Genomic DNA, 25,229 nt, shown 5'->3' with positions numbered 1-25,229 from the left:
AATCCGGGGGGAATAAGGGGTATTTTGACATTCGGGACACCTGCGGGAAACGGTAAGAAAATACAGGGGGTTTCCCGGGGAAAACGGGGTACTTGGCAGCTATGCCTTGGGTACGATGTAGCAGGGCTCTTCGTAAGTCCTTATGGACCACAACAACTCCCCATGGGAAAAGTGCTTTAGGCCTTAGGAAACTGCCTTAGGTTCATCAGTGCATCAAGCTCTGGACTGCATCTGAATACCAGTCCCTGGGAATCACAAATGTGGGGTTGTGCTTTTTGATCTTGTTGGGTTTCCCAGAGGTTGGCTGCTGTGAGAATAGGCTGCTGGGCCTTTGGTCTAAACCAGCAGGGCTTTCCTTATGCTGAGCTCTTGGCTCAGTTCCACTCTAATGCTTCACTCCTTTCCCTTGTACTGTGTGTGGGTGTGTGTATGTGGGTGTGTGAGTAACCTGGGTTAACCCCTTGAGCTGGATTTTAGAGGCCTCTTTTTGTCGATGGAAGGGAACCAGTGGTGGAGTGCATCACCTTTGCCTAGGAGAGCCGAGGACACAAAGAATGCTGGCAGCGTGAAGATGGGATTAGTTCAAGCAGGCGGCTGTTGGGTTCGCTGGAAATGACAGCTGCTTTGGTTGTGACCGTGCCACAAGTTACTCGACTTGGGATTCACGTGGCTGTTTCGAGAGGCAGGCAGTCCCTAGCTTTCATTTAATGGACCCTAATGAAAGGGAAAAGATGAGCGTGGACAATGCCATTTTCTCCTCTGCTTTTCTGTGTAATTCTTGGCCTGTCTGGGTACAGCGTAGGGCGTTCGCACTTTAGGAACCCAGCACAGAGCAAACATTGAAATAAATGAATTTGCAGCCCTTCTCCTCACTGCTGCCTGGTAATGAGCTGGCAAAGTTGGAGACTAATAGGCTTGGGCTATGAATTTTCACTGCTGGTAATACTCATCTTTTTATTGCGAATCTCACTTTCACTCTGCAACTAATGAGACACATTTGATGTCCCGATTTGGGGCCTCCGCGGACAGTATTATTGGTGTGGCATAACATGCCAGCACCCTTAACTAACTAGTTTCCAGGATTCTTTGCCAGGCCGGGGGTGGGGTGGTGGCAATGTCTATTGAAGTGGTGTCATTGTGTGAATTTTCAGTGTATGTTGCAAATGGGGCCTAGGACAGCAATGGCCACCTCACACTTCTGTGCATCATGGGAGATAAATTTGAGCAGCCTGATCTTACAGGACGAGATGGCCATACTCGGCTACACTCATGTTCCAGGAACGATGCCAGAGATTGATCCCTATTTTCAGTCAACTTGAATGCAGCCAGCCGGGACATAGGGCATGAGAAAGGGGTAAGCAGTTGACCCCGAAAGGCAGACAACCCATCATTGTTTATAAAATGCTCTTTGTTTTCAGCCTGGAGAATAAATCTGGGGCTGGGTATTAGCATGCAGCCTTTCTTTTCCCCCCTCCCCAAAGCATTAACCAAAATGTCCCTCAGGCTGAACCTTATTATTCAGCTATCGCTAAGGATCTTTTGTGCCCCCCCCCCCCGGCCTCCTACTTAATCCCTTAGCAACAGACTGTGGGGGACTACTCTTGCTTTTGCCAATCGCCTCTGAATTGGTTTTTTGGGCCAACACCAGTCTAAAGATTAAAGAGGAAGAAATAACCTCTCAATTTTTTTTTGTCCTCCAAAGTGACCCAGTAACAACCCTCTTCCCCCAATCTTCTCCCTGCCAGGGCCTTTCAAGGCAGAAGAGAAAAACTAGCTTTAAAAAAACCCAAAACGTTAATCTGTTGTATATCTTTTGCAATGCACCCAAGTCTCCTTTTTGAATTGTTATTTTACCTGTGCAATAATCTGATCGTGCATTTTAATTATGGATATTTGTAAACTGCTTAGGAGCCTATTTGAGCATTCAGTGACATATAAATAAATTTATTTATGTTGTGTACTTTGTAAGATTATTAAAAAACAAACAAAACCCCAAACACATAGGTGCTTGCTTAAATTCTTTGCAAAGGAATGTTGAACTTTGCGTTCAGAATCTTGGAAATTAAATATGTTCGCATGTGTTTGAATTCCTTTGCATACCGTAATTTAAACTACCTCTTCAGATTTAGGGTGTTTCTTTTTAAAAAAAGAATAATGCGTTTGTATAAAATAAATAATTACAAAGAGAGGAGTGCAGAAGTAGCTCCATAGAAGAGGAACAGAGAACAGAGAGGGGATCCAAGAGATCCAAGAATCTTAGGTGACATAAATGGTCCCCACATCCCCATGTTATCCTCACAACAACTTTTAGTAAGGTCGGTGAAGCTGAGAGACTATCTGGCCCAGGTTTCCCCAGTAAACTTCAGAGTCGTGTAGAGATTTGAACCTGGGTCCCTTTCCTAATCCATCCTAGCCCAGCTACACGACACAGGCTCCCATCTTTGCAGCACAGGAGTGGGACACTTGAGTGACATTTGTAGGGGGTGCCAGTGACAAAATGGCTATTGTAGAGTGTGTGGCATTATATAAAATGGGAACCACACCTAAAGGAGCAGACCAGAGGACGAAAGGGTGCAGTCATCCAATCAATGGGAAAAAGGAGCTACCACCAAGCTCACTCACAAAGACGCTATTTGACCTCTGCGGAAGGAAAGGCGGGTGCTATCCTGGCATTGGGTGAAATGTGGGCACATTTAACGCATGATAGGCTGAGCGCCGGTGCAAACAGGAACAGAGAAGGGAGAGCCAAATCATGAGCTGTGTATTTTTGAGGGCATATTTCATGGGTGCTGAAGGAGTCCTGGCAGGGACAATGAGATGTTGTGGGCACTTCAAGAGTACCCCTGTGCCCACAGAAGTTGCCTAGGTACAAGGGCTTAACTCTAACCCTCCCAGGTTCTGCAGCAGGGCCTCAGTATTTGTCCCTCTTCCCACCCAACCTCGCTTTTGCTTCATTCGATTTCTGCGGTGGTGTTTTGCAGGCTGTACCATACCAGGGAATAGTGTGTTTGTACGGCAATTACCGCTTCACTAGCCCTGTCATTATCCCTCCATCAGGTGTACTTCAAAAAGAAGAAGCCCCGTCCAAAGCAGACAGCTTCCCAAAGAGCTTTTATTAAAATTGTCAGAACTCCAGGGGAACCATCAAAGTAGTACAAAGAAAGACGTGCTTCTTTTTTCCAAAACGACTCAACACAAATCTAGCCCTTGCAGAGGTGCCTGTGCTTCAATCATGTGGTGCTGCCGAGAGACGAGTTTCTGAAGTCCTCGAAAGGCTTCCTTTGTCTGAGGAAAGACGCTGAGGCTTTTCAGTCCCTTCCCTTACTGGGCTCTCTTCCAAACCCAGCCTGGTGCCAACATGGCACCCGTGTGGCGCTGGCAAAGCTGCTGCCATCGAAGGATGTCCACAGTGCGTTGCTCCCTTTACCTTCGAGCGAAGCAATATGATTTTCTCAGGCTCCCCATCCATCCATCTGGTTACTTCTTGGAGCAGCCTGACAACCCCCCCCCCCCAATACTGAGGCAGCGAGAGGAATGAGCCCTGTGGGAGGCGGTAGACCAGTAGCCACTTGTGCAAATTCCAGTATCACTACTGACATACAAATTCAGTGTCGCTATCTGTGGGGAGAGAGGGAATAACACGTTAGTATCCTGACCACACAACTACTCATGTGCTACCTTGAGTCCAAAGTATCTGGAGGACACCTGGTTGGGGAAGGCCTGTGTTTCCAGAAAGGCCTGTGTTTAGGACAACAAACTAAAGCTTGCAGGAACCACCTCAGAGAAATGGACTGTCCAATCCTCGTTCCCTCCACGAAGCAAAATGGCACCAGCCCAGAGTCCAGAGTCAGCCCTCCATCTTGTGTCCAGAGATTAGAACTGCATAGCAACTGAGTCCCTTCACTTAGGGTGGCCCCTTATGTATCTCCAAAAGAAGTTGTCAGAAGACCACGGGGATTTGCATTAAATGTGCTCATTTAGAGGCATGGACAAACCTTTGGAAATCATTAAAAAGGTAAAGGGACCCCTGACCATTAGGTCCAGTCGTGACCGACTCTGGGGTTGCGCGCTCATCTTGCGTTATTGGCCAAGGGAGCCGGCGTATAGCTTCCAGGTCATGTGGCCAGCATGACAAAGCCGCTTCTGGCAAACCAGAGCAGCACATGGAAACGCCGTTTACCTTCCCGCTGTAGCGGTTCCTATTTATCTACTTGCATTTTGACGTGCTTTCGAACTGCTAGGTTGGCAGGAGCTGGGAACAAGCAACGGGGGCTCACCCCGTCACAGGGATTCGAACCGCCGACCTACTGATCAGCAAACCCTAGGCTCAGTGGTTTAACCACAGCGCCACCTGGGTCCCTGATGATTGGAACTCATTACTATGATATAAATGGAAATGCCCATTTAAAGAGGACTCTGACCAGGTGCCCTGTTGGCCAGCTCAGTCTGCTTTTCAGGTGCAAACTCTGGATGTGCAGCTTAAAGGCCCCTGCTGCCCTCCTTTCTTATGGGTTAATTTGACATTTTTTCTGTTTTTTATCTGATGGGAGCCGCCCGGATTTTTTTTGGGGGGGGGGAATAAATTTTTATTTTATTTTATTTTATTTTAATCATCATCATCTCAGGGTGGGTGACCCGTGACCCTCCAGATGTTGATGGACTCCAGCTCCCATCAGCCCCAGCCAGCATGGTAGAAACATCTGGAAGACCACAAATTCCCCATCACTGTTTCAGAAGTTACTGTGAGGCCGCCTATCTCTTTGTCACAGCATTTAGATTTTCAGGACTATGTTGCTTCAGGACCTATGTTTTAAATTTCTGGTTACCGGAGCTTGCTAAGATTTTGATGACTGGACTCTTTGCAAGTGCTACTCCTTTTCATGTTTTTAATTATACGTCTTGCCATTTTACTTGTGTGTTTTGTGTCTGGGTTGTTTGCTGCCTTAAGCACAGGCAGAAGAGCTGAATGCAAGTTCAGTAAATTCCATTTTTGTTAACGCCCCCCCCCATCCATTTAGTTTGTTTAGTTCTAACAAACCAAAACTTCTCTTGTTCCAGGCAGAATAATTTCATTTTGCACATGCTCAGAGTCACTGGGCTGAGGGGGCCAGAATCTTTCAAATCGAAAAGCTGGCAACAAGCCGTTGATATGAACTGTTTGCATGACTTAGTACAGTAGTTTGCTAAGGGTCCTGAGAGTTGTGAGAAGACCCCTATTCCCTTTGAAGAGCTACAATTTACAGTGTGGTTTAACAACCAATTCCTCTTCCCAGGGAATCCTGGGAATTGTTAAGTGTGAGGCGAATTGGGGGGGGGTGCCTCCTAAGTACTCACAGCACCCATGACAAACTACAGTTCCCAGGATTCTTTGAGGGAAGCCATGACTGTTTAAAGTGGAAGGATACTGCTTTAAATACAACGTGCAGATGGGTTTGAATACCGTGTGTTCCGTGGCTTCTGCGGGGGATTGCATGCTCCTAGTCCTCATCAGACCATTGGGGTTTATTTGGGTTTTTTAATGCAAACTAATATATCTTCTGCATACCTGGAGAGTTCCCTGGAATATTCAGAAACCCCAACCCATGCTGCTGGGCACAGGACCATCATGTTAGGAAGGAGTGGAGTTGCCATTTTTTCTTTCTTTCTTTCTTATTTCTGCGTAAGAGTGCTCTGTGTTGGTGCTTGTGTCCTACCTATGATTTCAATCCAGACTTGGCTAGAGCTTAGTTTGCACAACACCTTGTTTCCCAAAGGCAGCCACTCCTGCCCAGCTTGGCTTGATAAACAGGCTCTGGAGGCAACCATCTGCTCGGGAGAACCAGCCCATTTTCTGCAGCCAGTCTTCTACCACCGAGGTTACAGAGGACATTCCAGTTAATTCCTCCTGCCTGACAATGTGGATTTGCAGCAGCTGAGGAATGTTGAGATGACGATTGGCTGAACTGCCCTGATGTCAGAGGCAGGTGGAGCTCTAGCTTTTGCTGGCGGAGCTGCTCTAAAACTAAAGGCCCTCTGGCTCTTTGTTGGATGAGCTTGTGTAGAAGCTACCAAGGAGCAGAGCAGGTGAGGAAGGGTAGAAAAGGAGGAGTCTGGAAAAGGGAGAGGATGCAAGACAAAGGGAAGCCTAAAATGGATGGAAAGGGAAAGCAAATCTGGGATGCCGAGAGCTGTCAGTTCTTTGGCTGTCAGGGACTTCACTGTGTGTGACTGAGTAGACCCCCCTCCATCTAGGTGAGGACTGCTCGAGGCTCTCAATGAGTACTAGTTGGAGAAGGGCTGTAGCTCAGTGATAGAGCTTCTGCTTTGCATGCACAGGGTCCCAGGTTCAATCCCTAGCATCTCCAGGTAAGACTAGGAATGTCAGATGTCAGATGCAGTATGCTTTGGCAAACCAGTATACCTGAAGGAGCGTCTCCACCCTCATTGTTCAGCCCAGGCACTGAGATCCAGTACCAAGGGCCTACTGGCGGCTCCCTCCCTGCGAGAAGCAAAGTTACAGAGAACCAGGCATAGGGCCTTCTCGGTAGTGGCGCCCGCCCTGTGGAACACCCTCCCTTCAGATGGCAAGGAAATAAACAACTATCTGACTTTTAGAAGACATCTGAAGGTAGCCCTGCTTAGGGAAGTTTTTTTATGTTTGATGAATTATTGTATTTTAATATTTTGCTGGAAGCTGCCCAGAAGGGCTGGGGAAACCCAGCCAGATGGGCGGGGTAGAAATCAATCAACCATCATCATCATTTTATTATTATTATACAGTAGTTGCTGGAAACCACAATTGGTCAGAGTCTTGCTTGCATGCTTCCCATAAGCATCTGGCTGGCCACTGTGAGAACAGGATGCTGGGCTGGATGAACTTTTGGTTTGATCCAGCTGGGCTTCTTAGGGAGGGAATGGAATAAGATAAGACACAAGTTGGTACATTCAGCAGGCTTTACAGCCCCAGAGGAGGAAAATAGAGGGAGGGAGGACAGGTGAGTTGTGTGGTTGGATCCTGGGCAGATCCAAATGCAGAGATGTGCCAAATGAACTGGAAATGCCGGAGTGCCTCACTTGCCAGTCAGCTAGCTTCTTGCAGAGTTTCACGACTGGCAGCTTTTCAAAGCAGATGACTCACGGGGAGTAATTAATTACTCGTGGTGTTTGAACTCCCTGAGGCCCATGGGTTGCTTAACTGTAAATGGGTTGATTGGCAAAGGAGCCAGAAGTTCAGCACCATATCCTCACTCTTCTTCCAAGCTATGCCAACAAAATCGTACTAGTTTGGTAACTGGTATTCGAGGCCAACCTTTGCTAACCTGGTGCCTTCCAGATATTTTGGCCTGCAACGCCCATCAGCTCCCACCGATTGGAATTGTGGTCACCTGCAAAACATGTGGAGGGCACCAGCTTGGGGAACGCTCATTTAGGCTGTGTTTTTTTTACATAGTAAAATAACAAGTGAAAAGGAGAGTTTTATTGTAAATGGAAGAGGTGGTTGGAGAGGTAATCATGTGAGCGTCGAGGAGAGCAGTGGGATGGTGAGCCAATATAACCTGAAATCCATTTTTATGGAGCACTAGCAGACAGTTTACAGCACAGAAATCTAGGACACCGTGCTGTGTTTGGAAAGCACATCTGGGCTTTACTTTCACAATGTTAATCAGAGTTAATCCGCAGAATTACTGCTTGCGCAATAAATTAGTGTCGCACGACGTTCTGGTCAGCAAATGAGAATTCATTCTGAAATATGATCTAATGCGATTAACACCAGGGGAAAGGCAATCCAGTTCACATTCCTCCTTTATAGCCAACATTATTGCATATATACATTACAAGGGCAATGGTTCAATTTGTCGATATCATCATAGACTATTCCAGTCTCTCTTTGTTTTATTTTAAATCACTTCTAAAGAAGAGACAGGACAGGCTCCTGGGGGTACTGGCAAGTGCTGATCTGATCATGCAGCAGCTCTTGGAGGACAGAAAGTAGCGAGAAGTTGAATGGATGAATGCTTGCTGGTACTACAAGGAACCCAAGCCCTTAGGAAGCCAATTTGTAAGTGAGAAAGCCAGTTAAGGCAGAAGTTTGAAAACTCCAATCTGTCCCCACCCCAGGTTTCTGCAGAGATCAGCAAGAACTTCCAGCTCCTGCTGCTCATCTCTGGCTCAGATTTACAAACCTCCAAGAAAGATCTTGAAAGTTTAGGACAACCTTCCCAGCCTGGTCACATCCAAATGTTGTCAACTACAACTTCTATCAGCTACAGGCCACACTGGTCGGGTCAGATGAGAGTTGTAGTCTGAAAATAGGTAGAGGTCCCTTTATTGCGAAAGTGTGATTGAAGAGTTGCATATCTTTTCACAGCGCACAAGCACCAAGTTTAGACTTCGAGGAGGATGTAGAGAGGATACGACATTTTGATTTGAAATGGAGGCCCTCTCTTTTGCAAAAAAAAAAAAAAAGGCAGAGGCATCCTATCTGACTCTGCCAATATCATTCCTGCCCCAGTACTAATTGCAGGGGACAAGCTCTGTTTGTGAAAACATACTGGGGAAGGAAGAGAACCATCATGGATGAACGCTGCCTACGCTTGCTGGGGCTGATGGGAGCTGGTATCAAGCAACATCTGAAGGCCAGCGGTTTCCCCATCACTGACATTAAAGGTATGTGTGTGTGTGCGCGCATGTATATACATGTAAATGGTAAAGAAACAGAAGTGTGTATTTCAGCAAACACTTCATCACTGTTTTTCCAGCTGTTTCAACTTTGGTTTTTCACTGCTCTTTGGCACAATTTTTGCTGCTAAACTACAGAGCACATTGGGGACACAACAGTTTTGCTTATAAAAAGCCCAAGAACCTGTTTGTCCGCAGAGGTAGCCTGAAGTCCCCAGGAAAATCTGGCCCAAACATTTAAGGTGTAAAACTATGTCATTCTCAACCCTTTTAGGGCAGAGTATCCCCATGAAGGTGGTTTGAAAACCTAGGTATTTTGCTGCTCAGAAGACTTCCCATTCTGGGACTTGACGTTATTGAGGGACAGTGCAGGGGCAGAAGGAAAGGATAATTACAAACTAATATGTATTGGTATGTGAGAGCATTTTGTGACAACTTATACCTGGCTGAAATAGCTCTCCTGGTGGAAACCTCTTTCTGTTAAGAACGGCGGAAGCTTGGGCCTTTTTTCTTCTGGAGAAGGAAACCACCAGCCGTTATCCTCAGCACTGGCTGCCGCTGATACAAGCAGCCTGTCCCTTCACTAGGTGGGACGCAGCTGCATGGCAGGCCCGTAAAATTAATCTCCGATGAGAAAGCAGCTCTTAAGGGGAAGCCCTGTAACCCGAGCTGGAGAAATGATGGACTCCTCAATGCGTTCTGCAGCAGTATTTAATAGCTAAGCGGCAGTTAATTAGATGCTGAAGTGGCTGTGTCAGCTGTCAGGCAGTGCTGTGTGGAGGGGAGGGAGTGGGAAGGGGCAGCAGCAATGGGGGTGATAAAGGACTGGAGGCTGGAACTGGGGGAAACACAGGGCAGTCCCATAGCAGCAAGCAGCTGCTTCAGGGCAGAGCAGACCTCTTCTTTCTGTGTTAGAACCCCAAAGAGGACAGCAAGCTTAACCAGGCCTTCTCAAGCTCATTGATGTGGTTGGTTCATATGGGGAAATACAGTCCTTGATGGAAGGCAGCTCTGGTGTATTTAAGGCTTTGTAAGTCAAAAGGAGCACTTTGAATTGGGCCCAGGTACCAATTGGCAGCCAGTAAAGCTGGGCCAGGACTGGCATCCTATGCTCAAAACATCTTGCCGCGGTGAGTAACTCGGCTGCTGAATTCTGAACCGGCTGAAGTTTACAAACTGTTTTCAGTGGCAGCCTAACATGCAATGTGTTGCAGTAATCTAACTATGGGTTGCTACACTGGGAAAGAAACCGTGTTTTGAATGCGTTATAAACATGCAACACTAGACGGTGCTGGAAAGTAAAAAAAAAATCTACCATATATTCTGGCGTATAAGGTGACTGGGCGTATAAGGTGACCCCCTAATTTTCAAGTTGAAATATAGAGTTTGGGATATGCTCGCCAGGGAGGGGAGGCTGTCTTCTCCAGCACTCAAGTCTGCAGCAGGGGAAGTGGTGGATTTTTTTTAAGTTATTGAGAGGGGAAAATAAGCCAGAGAGAGGAGAGAGGTGAGAGGAGAGAGGAGAGAGAGGTGAGAGGAGAGAGAGAGAGAGAGAGAGAGAGAGAGAGAGAGAGAGAGAGAGAGAGAGAGAGAGAGAGAGAGAGAGGCAGAGAATCTAGGGGAAAAGAAGCCATAGAGAGGAGAGAGGAGAGAGAGATAGAGAGGCAGAGAATCAAGGGGAAAAGAAGCCATAGAGAGGAAAGAGATAGAGAGGCAGAGAATCGAGGCCAGGAGAGCCAGCGAAAAGGGAAAAGCCATAGAGAGGAGAGTGGGGATGCGGCCGCGGCCGTTTCTAGGCACTCCCCACCGTATGCAGTGCCCGCAGATTCTTGTACCAGGCGTATAAGACGGCCCCCCAACTTTTGAAAAGATTTTCCTGGGTTCAAAAGCCGTCTTATACGCCGGAATATACAGTACACAATTTTCCATAGCGTTTTTCTTTTCTTTTGTTATAACGATTTAATTTGTGACTTACAGTGGTACCTCAGGTTACGAACTTAATTTGTGCTGGAGGTCTGTTCTTAACCCGAAACCGTTCTTAACCTGAGGTGCGTTTTCGCTAATGGGGCCTCCCGCCGCCGGTGCATGATTTCCGTTCTCATCCTGGGGCAAAGTTTTCAACCTGAGGTTAGCGGAGTTTGTAACTCAAAGTGTTTGTAACCCGAAGCGTTTGTAACCCGAGGTACCACTGTGTTTATAGCAGGTTTTTCTCCTGTGTGTAGACTCACCCCTAGATGTTACCAGATGACAGAAGTTAGGCTATCCCTGTCCAGATAGGTAGGGGTGCAGCTGGGCTACTAGCCAAAGCTGATGGAAGGTGCTCTGTGCCAACGAGCCAACTGGGCCTCAAGCCACAGCAAAGAAGTATAACCCCCCCCTCAAGAGCTGGCAATCACTAGGGCATTTTTATTTCTGCTTGGAACGCTTTTAGCACAGTTCCCATCCACCCCACAAAAAGTCTCTAGTTGTTGCTTTTATAAACTCACCCTAGAAAAGTTGAATTTTTTTTTTAAAAAACAAAACAAAACTCAAATAAATAAATAGTTTGTCATGGTACAAGAGCAAAGACGCCATCAAAATACACACCTTTGCAGGGTTGTCACATCTTTTATATTTGTTAAGCTTCTGGGGTTCCTGTCTAGAAGTCCATGCAAAAGAGGAATCTGCAGGCATCAGCAGAAACTTCCATTAAGATACCTTACCTCCTCAAGCTCCTCAGTTCTTGCCTGCAGACTGTGTGCCTCAAGCCGGTAAGTGTTTCCAAGTGCTAACAAATGCTGTCGGGATGAGAGAGTAAGGCACAGTGGTGATGCAGTTCCAGGTGTCTGAGGTCGGGTCGTAGCAATCCAGCGTCTTGCACCTCTGCGTCCCAAAGTAGCCGCCCACCACATAAAGCTTGTTCCCAGAAGCCAAAGCGTGACAGGACATCCGCTTGGCCGTCATGTCCCCAATCCGCGACCACTGGTCCGTTTCGCAGTCAAAGCGGTAGGCGGAGGCCGCTGTGTACTCCGTGTCTCCACCCATGATAAAGATCTGGCTACCCAAGACGGCGCCCGCCGTGTAGCGCCAGGGCTGGGGGCACTGGGCTTTGATGGTCCACCGGTTCTCCACCGGGTCGTAGCACTGGACCTTGGACACCATATCGCGGTGGATGCTGGTCCCACCAAAGACGTAGAGCTTCAGCCTCGCGCTGACGACAGCCGCGTTGCTGACGCCGTCCCTCAGAGGGGCCACCATGGTCCACTTGTTGGCGAGAGGGTCGTACTTCTCCACCTGCTTCAGCGAAACAGAAGGAGAGGCTGGGAAGACCCCGGCCACAGCGGTGTGTCCACCGACGACGTAGAGGCAGTTTTCCAGTTCGGCCGAGCCATGTCCAAAGCGAGCGATGAGCATCGGGGCAGCTTTGGACCACTCCTCGTTCACTGTGTCGTAGACCCAGACATCCTTGGAGACCCCATTTTCGGAGCCCCTGCCTCCAGTGATGTAGACTTTGCAGCCAATGGCGCAGGCGCTGAACTCTTTTCGAGGGCTGGGGAGGTCGGCTTTGGGAATGATCTCTTTCGCCTTGTGGTCTACTTGGTACACCTTGTCACACATAAACGTCTGGCCCCCTAAGATGAGCAAAGTGTGCCCAGCCTTCCGAGGCCTGGCACAGGGGCTGGTGACCACCCCATCGTTCTGCAAGATCTTCTTTTTGCACCAAAGAGCTTCATCCATGATTTGCTTGTTCTGGTCTTCCGCCACGATCAGCTCCTCGTAGGTCATGGCTTCCTTCAGGCACTCGGAAGGCAGCAAGGCCAGCCGCACGTTCTTCAACATCTCCGGGAGGAAAGACTTCCTCTTGTCCAAGTCATGCTTCACCCACTGCATGACTGCCTTGAAGACCTTCTCCTCATCCTCAATTTCCAGCTCGTCGCTGGAAATCAAGTCCAGCAGGGTGTCCTTGGAGAGGTTGTTGAAATCTTCGTTTCTGTGGACTGTCTCAAAGTTAACCAAGCACATCCTCCAAGAAAGCTCATAGAGCCTCTTGCACTGGTGAGCATCTGAAAGGACCATCATGCCCAGACAGTTGGAAGGGTGCAGGTTCTTCTCAAGGAACTCAGCAGCTGCATCCCTGACGTCCTGGAACTGCAACATGTCACCGGCTTCCAGGAGGGACTCTGCATTCTCCTCGTTAATTATGATCTTGGAGGAGTAAGCATAGTCCAACAGCAGCTCCAGCACCTCTGGGTGCAGGCTATCGTGGAAATTTACCTTGTCGCCCAAGCTCTCGCGGAGGCCGTTGCTAAACATGGCTTCGAAGTACCTGCTGGCAGCTGCAAGCACAGCCCGGTGGCATGGAAAGGACTTGTTCCCGGCCCAGAGGGTGACGTCAGTGAACTTACAGTGCTTCCTCATGGTGTTGAGGTGAGACAGGACACAGTCTGGATGGGAGGCTTTGTGGAACAGCAAGATGTTCATTGAACCAGTGCTCGTTCGGGATTTACGGTTTTCATGGACGCTGACTGACATGACTACTGGATTGCTATCTGCAGGAAAATGAACATAGAAATTCTGAGTTTCAGAGGAATGAACAGATTGGCACCTGCTGCTTTTCCCCACCTGAGATCAGCAATGCAGGCCCATCTCTACAAAAACCAAGAATACCAATGGAGCATGGGCGATCAAGACCCAATGTGGCTTAGTGGTTAGAAAGTTCAACTAACACTAGGGAGACCCAGTTTCAAACCCATCCTCAGCTGGGAGACTCAGCAGACAACGTTGTACTAGTCACAGCGTCTAGTCTGCCTCACAAAGTTGTTGTGAGGATAAAGGGGGTGGGGGGACATGCATTTTGTACGTTACCAAGAGCCATTCAAGAAAATGAGCCAGAAACATGTATTGCATATTGCTCCAAACAGTTACAGTAAATGCAACGTTTTGTTTCCATGGAAGTATGCCTCCAATTTTGAGGTGCCGAGGGTGAGCAACTGAGAGAATGACTCAATCCATCTCCAACAGTCGAAATAAACTAAAAAATTACAAAATTGTCCAGTAGCACCTTAGAGACCAACTAAGTTTGTTCTGGGTTTTTCAGGTGTATGCACACTTCTTCAGATCCAACAGTGACATCAATGAAAAGCAGCTATCTACATCATATGAACAAGAGCCGAATAAAATTCTGCATCGGGGTATGCTACTCCTGTGAATCCTGCCATCTGAGGCGGTTGCCTCATAGGTAGGCCAGGCCTGGTTAGGGCCTTAAGTCCAGCTGAGCCAGGAATAAGCTTCTAAGCTGGAGATCTAATGCAGCCTAAACTGCTCATCTCAAGGGATCTCGTTTGCCCCGTTCAGCTAGTTATTTACTCTCTAAGCCTCAATCCCCTCATCTGCAATACGGCGGATCACAGTACTGACTTAAATTAACAGGGTTGCTGCAAAGATTCCAATTAGGAAACGCTTGGAATACTTGAGAGTGTTTCAAATAAAGGTTTATTATTCGTCATCCTTATTTTTAACTTTGCTATTAAATTTATTGTTATTATTTTCACTTTATTATAGTCTTGATTTTAATTCTACTCTGATTTCCAGCAGTTAATAAATCAGAGACTTTTGACATGTGCTCTGCTCAGTTTTGCAATCCGAACACTCTGAAAAATCCTGTTAACATATTTTTCTCAATTCTAACAGTACATAAATCTGGAGGGATTCGTTTAGCAAGAAATCATTCTTTTTTAAAAACAAATATGAAAATAAATGAAAATTCCACACCATTCTCCCATTGGACATTGAAGAAAAATAAATCTATACTCTGCATGCAGACAGGCGCTTATAACCCCTGACCAGTACATTCAGAGGAAAGGGCGCTGGGCTGTTTTTGGCTTAGCCTGGGTCATGCTGGCCTTAAGTGCAGAAGAAATTACTGCAATTTCCAGGCAGACTGGCTTCTTTATAAAATAGGTGGCTATTAGCAGGGTGCAGAGATTCGAGCCTGTCTTTCTGCACAGCCTCGTGCTCCCAATCCTGCCACTCATTTGCTTTGCAACAAAAACAGGTTTAAGCTCCCATCAGGGAATTGGGTAGGCCTCCTACCTGTCTACCAACTGGTTTAAAACAAAACAAATAACTCCCAAAGCCGCCCGCCCAACTAGATGGTTATTTAGAGTGTTTTTGTATGGGTATGACAGTCTCCCATCTCTTGGCAAGCTACACCCATAGCATGACAATCTTCAGGCTAACACAACATGAGTTAATGGAACGCCATGAACAGAATATGCTGGCAAACCGACAGCTACATCTCTTGAAGCTACTCCACCGAAATTGTCCTCCATCTAGAAAGAAGCAACCATAGCAAGGTCGCAGGCTATTGCATTTTCACCTCATTCTATCTCCAAGAAACTGAAGGTGGTGCACACATGGAAATATAGGAAGCTGTATTCTGAATCAGACCATGAGTCAATCTAGCTCAGAAGAGCTCCTACACCGACCTACAGCTGCTCTCCAGGAATTCAAGCAGGGAGACTTTCCCAGACCTACCTGGAGATGCCCTTCTATACATGCAGGGCAGACACTACCACAGAGCTATATCCCTTCCCCAAAAGAAAGTCCCCTCACACATACCCCATAATCTTTGCAACAACCTTGTGAGGTAGGTCAGGCTCAGGAATAGTGTCTGCCCCAAGGTCACCAGGTTAGTTTCTGTGGTTGACGAGGGGTTTGTTTGTCATGGCCTTTGGCCAGAACAATATAAACTTATGAACTAGGACAGACGAGGGATTTGAAGCTGGGTTTCTTCAATACTCCCAGTCACAACGTCCCACAGGTTCAACCTCTGAAAGCTCGACCTAAAATATTTCAGACAACAAGGCTTGGAGAGATCTTTTTTAGTATGCATCTTTTATTTTCTATATGCTTTAGTGACCTATGTGTAGAAAACCAGGTTAGAAATAATTCTTTGAGGGGAAGCTATGACTGTTTATTTTTTTTTTAAACATAATTTTTATTGATTTTACAAATTACAAAAGATGGTACATACATATACACCTTTTCCACCTTCTTCCCACCCCCCTCCATGGGTCCTCCCCTGCCACAGAAGTATCCCACGCAGGTGAACAGTCAGAAGTGGTCCATTTTATGATTGGGTTTCTGTCCTCCTCCCCCTCCCCTGCCCCCGAAGCCCCCCCCTGCCACCAGGGAGCTCCAGTGAACCAGGGCAGTACGCAGGAGTTCATCCATCCAACCATCTATTGTCATACCAAAAAAAAAGAAAATACAAAAAGAGAAAAAGAGAAAAAAGAGAAGAAGAAAAAAGACAAAAAGGAAAAAAGACAAAAAAAATTCATCATAATTGTTAAATTCATAATTGTTAAACCATATTTTGTGGGCTTCCCCACCCTCCCCCCTTCCCCGGTTTTCCTCCCTTATTTATCATCTTCAACAGTTTCATAGTTCATATTTTATAACATACACCTTTATATCTTGTACCACTTTTAAACTAACTATTATCATTTTCGCCTATTGTCCAATCACTGAGAAATCAAACTCCCATTTTTTCTTCCCGTGCCTAATTTTTACCCCTCTATAGGCCTCCATATTTTCACCTTTTTCCAGAATCAATTCACTTTTTAAACCTATAATTATTCCCAAACTAACCTTACACCCCCCCGAGTACTGGCTCCACCCCACCAATCCAGCAAGTTCCATAGTCAGCAGTCCAGTTATAGTCCTATTAACCCATCCTTACAATCACAACTTCACTTTCCCTTCACCCCACCCCCTGTTTACAGTCTTTTGCCATCCAGGCCTCCATATCAGACCCCTGAGCTTCTTCTCTTCTCTGCTTAATTTTTCCTTCTTCCCTGTGGTCATTCTGGAGTTCCAGTAAGTCCAATCGTGCCCCCCTCGAAGGGGAGGCACTCCATCCAACTTTTTGTAGAGTAAAATCATCATTTTTTTCGTGATGGGCTTCATTTTGTGTTAAGTCATCACAGTCCTCATCATTGTCATTCTCACATTCGTCTTCTTCAGTTTCAAAAGCTTCATCTTCTAAGAAATCATATTCTGCCATCATCATCTGGAATTGTTGCTGTAACACTTGCCGTTGTGTCTCCTCTTGACATAGTTCTATTCTTGCTTCCCACATTAAGGTCAAAACAGTCCGCTGAAACTCAGGCGGGTACCTTTTTGTTGACATAGTTCAGTCCTGTCAAGGTCAAAACTTGTCACATGGGGTGGAATATAATCACAGTCTATTTTCTCGACTCCATTTTAACAAGCTGGCTGCATTCTTAAAAATAAAGTTCGAACTCACATTTCAAAAGTATATAAACCAAAAAAGAATTTCCAAAAAGTCCAGAGATAAAGATAGAAATAGAATTTAACTATAAATCCTGATCAACTCACTGGATTGTCTGGGCTGCCGGCTCCCGAGGAACAGAAAGGTCTTTCTTAGTCTTAACTTCTTTCTGCAGGGCAATCACAACCACAGTCTCTCTCCCCTTTTACCCTGCATTTAGGGGAGATTCTCTTTGATGCCTTTGAGGAATCCTTTTAAGTTGAAATCTTCTGTTTACGGCTTCGGGTTTCTGTTTACTGTCTCTTATGTTACCGTAGGGGGGGGTGGCTTCCTCTTTTCCCCTCTCTCCCAGGTCCAAATTGTTGCCTTAATTTACATTCCAAAGAATCCAAATTACTCACAGTCTATTCATTTGCTGAATGTTCTTTGAAGAATTGGCCACCTCCACTTCCCAGACTCGCAGCTTCGCACTCTCAGAGCAGCAATGTCAGCCTGTCCGCCGCGGTTCACCTCCTCGCTCTCGGGGGCTTAAACAAAGCCGATCCGGGGAGGAGAGAGCCTGCTTTTGGCGCCGCCAGGCAAAATCTGTCCCCAAAAAGCTCGATTTGGGGCTTTTAAGGAGGTTTCGCTTCGCTGGAACGATTCCCTCCACCTCTGAAGCGCCGAGGTCCGCTCCGCTGTGCGGACCCCCGTCTGAGCAAGATGGCGTGGTCAACCGGAAGCCGAAGCTATGACTGTTTAAAGTGGTATCAAGGTAAAGGGACCCCTGACCATTAGGTCCAGTCGTGACCGACTCTGGGGTTGCGGCGCTCATCTTGCCTTACTGACCGAGGGAGCCGGCGTACAACTTCCGGGTCATGCAGCCAGCATGACAAAGCCGCTTCTGGCGAGCCAGAGCAGCACATGGAAACGCCATTTACCTTCCCACTGGAGAGGTACCTATTTATCTACTTGCACTTTGACATGCTTTCGAACTGCTAGGTTGGCAGGAGCTGGGACTGAGCAACGTGAGCCCACCCCATTGCGGGGATTCGAACCGCTGACCTTCTGATAGGCAAGCGCTAGGCTCTGTGGTTTAACCCACAGTGCCACCTGCGTCCCGGTTTAAAGTGGTATAGTACCGCTTATGTATGGCATGAATGCAGCCCGGGCCAACGGTGCTCCCATCTCCTCTATGGAGTTATGACAAATTGCAACTGCAGTCAGCCGAGCACACTCCCCACCCTCCTGGGCTTGACAAACCCATTTGAACTCAGCCTGCAGAAATAATATTTATTTTTTCCTTTAAAGGTGGCAGTGCTGGGGAGTGTTTTCCAGCCACAACACACTGCCAGCAGGCTGTGCTCAGTTGGTGGGTCGCGAATTGCGCAGGCCCACCTGGTGGTCATTGGCCCCTGGCAAGCCAGGCCTCTCTCACCTGCCGTTCTGAGGTGACTCATCTGGATTCCAGACATCCCTTCGCTTGCTACAACAAGGCCTTGCCAAGAGTTATTTACCCACACAAATAATTCATCCCCAATTTGGGTTTGTTTCGCTGCAAATTGCCAACATTGCTCACTCCCGCTGACTAGGATCTAGCTTGAGGGAACAGCCTACTTTATTTTATTTTTGGCCACACATGCAAGAAATAAAGAGGAAAATTACAAAGCTAAAATCCCAGAAGAATAATTGAGGGGCGGTACCCCCTCCCTTTTTCTCCCTCGCCTTCCTGGTACACATTCCCAGATGATAGGTAAGAAGACTGGTGGTTTCAATTATAATGTTTCTGGGAATGGAAAGAGACTCAAATCCCTGGGGAAGAAACTTGAGGGGGGCGGGCCACTGGTGTGGGGCAGAAATGGGGAGATTTCTGGACATTTCCCCAGCACATTTTTTAAAAATGCATTGTTTCAGTAAAACTAGCAGCATAATAAACAAAGGCAAGGAAAAGGACAACTGGAAGGAATATAATGCCCATGAAATCTAATTTGCTTTTATTTTAGGTCACTATTCCTAGGGAAGGGACCCAGGTGGCGCTGTGGGTTAAACCACAGAGTCTAGGGCTTGCTGATCAGAAGGTCGGCGGTTCAAATCTCCACGACGGGGTGAGCTCCCGTTGCTCGGTCCCAGCTCCTGCCAACCTAGCAGTTCGAAAGCACATCAAAGTGCAAGTAGATAAATAGGTACCGCAGTGGGCTCCTTGATCACTGCAGATGGTGACAGCAGTCACGAAATTAAAAGACGCCTGCTTCTTGGGAGAAAAGCAATGACAAACCTAGACAGCATCTTAAAAAGCAGAGACATCACCTTGCCGACAAAGGTCCATATAGTTAAAGCTATGGTTTTCCCAGTAGTGATGTATGGAAGTGAGAGCTGGACCATAAAGAAGGCTGATCGCCGAAGAATTGATGCTTTTGAATTATGGTGCTGGAGGAGACTCTTGAGAGTCCCATGGACTGCAAGAAGATCAAACCTATCCATTCTGAAGGAAATCAGCCCTGAGTGCTCCCTGGAAGGACAGATCGTGAAGCTGAGGCTCCAATACTTTGGCCACCTCATGAGAAGAGAAGAATCCTTGGAAAAGACCCTGATGTTGGGAAAGATTGAGGGCACTAGGAGAAGGGGAAGACAGAGGACAAGATGGTTGGACAGTGTTCTCGAAGCTATGAACATGAGTTTGACCAAACTGCGGGAGGCAGTGCAAGACAGGAGTGCCTGGCGTGCTATGGTCCATGGGGTCACGAAGAGTCGGACACGACTAAACGACTAAACAACAACAGCGGGAAGGTAAACGGCGTTTCCGTGCGCTGATCTGGTTTCGCCAGAAGCGGCTTAGTCATGCTGGCCACATGACCTGGAAGCTGTCTGCGGACAAACGCCGGCTCCCTCGGCCTATAGAGCGAGATGAGCGCCGCAACCCCAGAGCGGGACACGACTGGACCTGATGGTCAGGGGCACCTTTACCTTTTATTCCTAGGGAGCATTCAGTTTTTCAGGCGTGCTAAAATTAGTATGTTTGCAGTGCTTTCACCCCCACCCTCCACAGCAAATATAAATAATGTAAGGGAAGTGTTTGCTATAGAGCTCACATACCTTAAAATATTTACAAGTAAAGCTTTAAATTTGTTTGCTTATAAAATTTAAACCGCATGCATCATGCTTTACTGAATTTACCACCACCAATCAGTTCAGCTACTTCTCTAGCTATCGGGAGAGTTTTCCAGATACGCAAGGAAAAAAGAAGCATTGCGTAAGTATTCCTTCCCTGCTCACCTAGAGGTAACTTTTACTCCTTTACAGGTGACCAGCTGAGTGCTATTTGAACAAGCCTGGCTCTAGGGCAATGTACATTATTGCAAAGCGCTTCTGGCCAGACTTTTTTGGCAGGATTGAGGTTGCCGTTGCTACAGAGATAATGAAGCCCACCAGAGCTCTTGCTTCTGCTACTGAAGGGCTGGTTCTGGGGGTAACCAAGTCATCAACTTTGAATTAAAAGTTTGGGGCTTAGCCCAAGATTTGATGGATGTGCGCAGATGCGAGAGGTTTCAGCATCCCCAAAGCAGCAACAAATGAAATATGTATGAATCTACTCAAAGGCATCAATTTAGGCATCTGCCTCCACAGGCACCCACACAACCCAGTAAATACTTAGGCTGGTGCAGAGAAGTGAGATAACCAACACTTTCATTTTCCCCAGCATGCAAAAGCACCCACTTAAAGCTTTCACTTTCCTGTGCTGATCCCTGAAGGTTCAGAGGATTTGAAACAATTTAAAAGAAAACACATTGTTAAACTTTGCAGAGTGGAGTACGCACTGCATACTTTTATTGTCTCTTCCCTTTAAACTAGTCTGAATCATGACGAATTTGCAGATGTGGCACTGAAGCCGCTCTGGGTGCAAAGTCATTCAACTGATGTGATGCAAACGATTTTCACCACACCACACCAGTGCTTAGTAATACTTGAAATTAATAGGTAAAAAGGTAAAGGACCCCTGGATGGTTAAATCCAGTCAAAGGTGACTATGGGGTTGCGGCGCTCATCTTGCTTTCAGGCCAAGGGAGTCGGTGTTTGTCCACAGACAGCTTTCTGGGTCATGTGGCCAGCAGGACTAAACCGCTTCTTCTTCTTTTTTTTGTGCCCATATTGATTTTTGTATATGACAATAATAAACATTTTTATAATACAATCGTCATCTTCAATAGTTTATACAGTGGTACCTCTACTTACGAATTTAATGCATTCTGAACGCACATTCGTAAGTCGAAAAAAATTGCAAGTCAAATCCCATAGGAATGCATTGGGAGAAAAAATTCGTAAGTCGAAGCAACCCTATCTAAAAATTTGTAAGTAGAAAAAATCCTATCTAAACCGCATCCAAGATGGCGGATGGAGCTCCATTCGTAAGTAGAAACATTCGTAAGTAGAGTTATTCGTAAGTAGAGGTACCACTGTATTACATTTTTATCCTATATACAAAAGATAATTCACACCACAAAGTCCACTAAGTAAAATTAAACGGAAAAGGAAAAAAAAGAAAAGAAAAAAGTAAAAGAAAAATCCATTTCTCCAAATCTTAAATAAATCATCAAATTAGACTTCCCGTCAATCCCCAATGTATATTCTTGTATTACAAATGAATGTACTCTTATTTGCTGTACATATCTTTATCTATTTTCTATTACATTCTTATAAAAACATGTACCCGCACTCATAATAATCAAGTCGTTCTCCCTTAAAGGTCACTCAAATGCTAGCACAGATAGCGTACCCTTACTGTATTTTTGGACATATATCTTATATCTATCCCACTTTTCCATAAATTTTTGTTTGGAGTTACCTCTCAGACTATTTTGTCAACTTTTGGCAAATTCTTGTAGCTTGTTTTGCCACTCTATTAGGGTTGGGACCTCCCCTTCCTTCCATCTTTTTGCCACCAAGACCCGTGCTGCTGCCGTTGCATATATAAATATCTATCGTAAATTATTTGGGATGTCTTTACCAAGAATACTTAATAGAAATGCCTCTGGTTTTTTAAGAAAGGTAATTCCAAACATTTTTTTTCAACTCTTCGTAAACTAAGCCCCAGAACATTTTGATCTTCCTACACGTCCACCACATGTGGTACATATCACCATTATTCACCCCACACCTCTAACAATTATTTGCAAAAATTTTATACATCTTAGATCATCTTGAGGGGGTGAGGTACCATCTGTGCTGCATCTTTGACATGTTCTCCTTGATATTATAACTCGCCGTAAATTTCATACTGATTCTCCAAAGACTCTCCCAATGAGACATCATGCCCACCTGATCATTGTACTTTTCACTTCCTCCTCCTTGACTTCCCATTCAAGAAGTAGGTGGTAAACTTTCGAAATTATCTTAGATTTATTATTTATCAATTCTGTTTCCAATTATGAAAATTCTTTATCAAATCCAGTCTTTTTATCTTGTTTAAATACTTTGCTAATTTGGTGATATTCCAACCATCCAGAGAGTTGGTCCTTTATTTCCTCATACTTTCTTAATTTAATTTCTCCCTCCTCCTCTACCAGTATTCCATTATATGTTAGCCAGTTGCCCTTCATATTATTTTTTTTAAATTGCATTTGCTTCCACCAGTGATATCCATCTTGGGGTCTTTGGTGCTAAAAGGCTTCTGTATTTTTCCCTAAACCGCTTCTGGCACAACGGGACACTGTGACGGAAGCCAGAGTACATGGAAATGCCGTTTACCTTCCCGCCGCAGCAGTACCTACCGTATTTACTTGCACTGGCGTGCTTTCAAACTGCTAGGTTGGCAGAAGCTGGGACAGAGCAACGGGAGCTCACTCAGTCATGGGGATTTGAACTGCCAACCTCTAGGTCGGCAAGCCCAAGAGGCTCAGTGGTTTAGACCACAGCGCTAGCCAGCCAAGAAGTCATCTTGTCAAGCATCCTCACACCCAGTGACCACTTAAATGCCTCCACAGCTCAGTGGTGTGGCACCTACATGCCACGCAAAGGGCCCACTTTCATAATTGTGTTGGGAAAGTCATGACTGTTAAAGCGGAATAAGAATGCATTAAATGTGTTGTGTGGATGCGGCCTCTGTCTTGTCAGGATTCTGTTGCCATTTAGGACAGGCATCCCCAAACTGCGGCCCTCCAGATGTTTTGGCCTACAACTCCCATGATCCCTAGCTAACAGGACCAGTGGTCGGGGAAGATGGGAACTGTAGTCCAAAATATCTGGAGGGCTGAAGTTTGGGGATGCCTGATTTAGTAGTTCACATTCCAGGCATGGGCTCCAGTGTTTGGAACTTTTTAGATTAGAAAAAAAAATGTGAATATAGCATGACACACAGTCGTACCTCGTTTTGTGGCCGGGATCTGTTCCGGAGCCACGGCCACTAGCTGAAAAGGATGCAGGGCAAAGTGCTGCGGTTGTGCGTGTGGAGCGGTCTGCATTTCTGCGCACAGCACGATTTAGCGCTTCAGCGCATGTGTGAGCAGCAAACCCGGAAGTAACCGGTTCCGGTACTTCCGGGTTTGCTCCGGACGTTTGCCGGAATGGACGCAAGACAAGGCGGACGTTCGTGGAGGTATTACTGTAATAGAAGTTTATAAAACTGGATGGTATAGAGAAAACAAATGGAGGAAAACTTGTCTCCCACTCTTGTAATACAAGAACCTGCGGACATCTGGTGGCACTGAATGTTGGACTTCAGGACCGATAAAAGAAAGGACTCCTTCACACATTGCATGGTTAAACTATGGAACCCGTTCCTCCAGGAGGCAGCCATGGCCACCAACTTGGATGGCTTTGAAAGATGGTTGGACAAATTGATGGAGAAGGTGTTTATCAATGGCTACTTGCCATGATGTCTATGCTGTACCTCCATGGCTGGAGGCAGTAATGCTTCTGAACTCCAAAATGCTGGAAAACACAGAGGAGGGAAAGTGCTCTTCTGTTGTCCTGCTTGGGTCAATGTGAGCACAGGATGCTGGACTAGATGGGTCGCTGGCCTGATGAAGCAGGCGCCTCTGGTGTTCTTACAGTTTAGGACATGAACAGCCTCTCCTGGTTCAGATGTTACACAGGAAACGGAGCTTGGTGTCATCAGTATATGGGTGCCACCTTGTCTCAAACCTAGCAGGTTCATATCAATATTAAACAACAAAATCATCCATGGTGTCACCTTCAGATCAATTTTCTGTGGGCCAAGGAAATTACCCAATACTACTCACTGTAAGTAGACAGAAACAAGGTTGCCCACCCCAGTTTCAAGAAAAGGGCAAGTATGTTTTCCCAACTGATCCCATCATCATCATTTTTGGCTGCAGAGCCTTGTCCCCCCCCCCCTATCGTGCAAAGTTAAACAATTATATAAAATCTCAGTCTATTAATCAGGCAACAAACAGCCTCATTGATGCGATCCAGGCACTGTGTCTGGAAAAAAATCCCCCGAGCCCTGGTTCCACAGCAGATTCCTAGCCAGGTGTTGACTTTGATCAAACCTTAACCACTTGATGATATTCCACCCACTGAGTTTAGTTTGCAAGAGGTGGAGTTCCCTTAATGTCTGCCCTGTCGTCCTGTGTGGCATTGAGCAGACTTCTCCTCTGGAGAGTGACTCAAGGGGCAAAGTGTTCTGTAAACACGAGAGCTAATTATTCACCTAATCTGCCAAAGATGAATACGCTAGGGTTTGAAGGCACCTGGATCAAACTTTTGGGCAGGGACCAACAGCAAGCAAGACTCTACGTTGGGGAGCAGAGGGGGAATTTTGCTGAGGAGAGCTAGAAGCAAGATGACAAACACAAATAAGATAAGGGAATAAAATCCTTCTGTCAGCACCGCCTTTAATTGCCATTTCAATGCCAGCTTGCATTGTACAACTTATATGTTGTATGGGATGCACGCTAGCGCATTCAGCTAACATGCTACAGGCATAGATCTTGCCTTCCAGTGGGAATCCCCTCCCCTCCCCACTCCACCCCTGCCCCCTTTTTGGGTGACTTGTGCACAAAATTCCTGCTCTATTGAATACACACTCAGGAGTAATAATCACCCTCAAACATTTCCATGCTACTTTCAAGTGTTCAAAAAACTTCACATGCTTTTCTAGCTGCAATCCTTACAACAGGGGGCCAAATACGGCCCTCAAGTCTTTATATCTGGCCCTCAGGATTCTCTTCTGGTAACACCCCTGTCTTGTACTGTCCTTAAGCGGTGGGAATGCGTCCTTGAACTGTGGCAATGCCTCTTCCTTGCCTGGATAGAAGGTAAGAGGGAGTCATGTGAGTGAGCCTAGAAACTAGCCTATTGG

General features: G+C 46.3%; 1 protein-coding gene across 2 annotated transcripts in view; it reads right to left on the bottom strand.

The window, feature by feature from the left end:
* Positions 1–3,094: 3,094 nt before the first annotated feature.
* Positions 3,095–25,229, bottom strand: part of KLHL25 (kelch like family member 25) — a 32,782-nt gene continuing 10,647 nt past the window's right edge. The window contains exons 2-3 of one of the 2 annotated variants that reach the window (XR_004693582.3): positions 11,245–13,187; positions 3,095–3,618 (exon numbers count right to left, since the gene is read on the bottom strand). Coding sequence is in view for 1 of the 2 variants with exons in the window: in XM_035131630.3 (XP_034987521.3) it covers positions 11,401–13,170 (1,770 nt within the window). In the remaining variant the exon portion in view is untranslated. The remainder of the gene's footprint in view (positions 3,619–11,244; positions 13,188–25,229) is intronic. The other variant, XM_035131630.3, reaches the window with a different exon arrangement.

This window comes from Zootoca vivipara, chromosome 13 (assembly GCF_965207765.1).
Source record: "Zootoca vivipara chromosome 13, rZooViv2.hap1.1, whole genome shotgun sequence".
In the NCBI taxonomy this organism is placed as follows: domain Eukaryota; kingdom Metazoa; phylum Chordata; class Lepidosauria; order Squamata; family Lacertidae; genus Zootoca; species Zootoca vivipara.
This window is presented reverse-complemented; position numbering and strand designations above follow the sequence as displayed.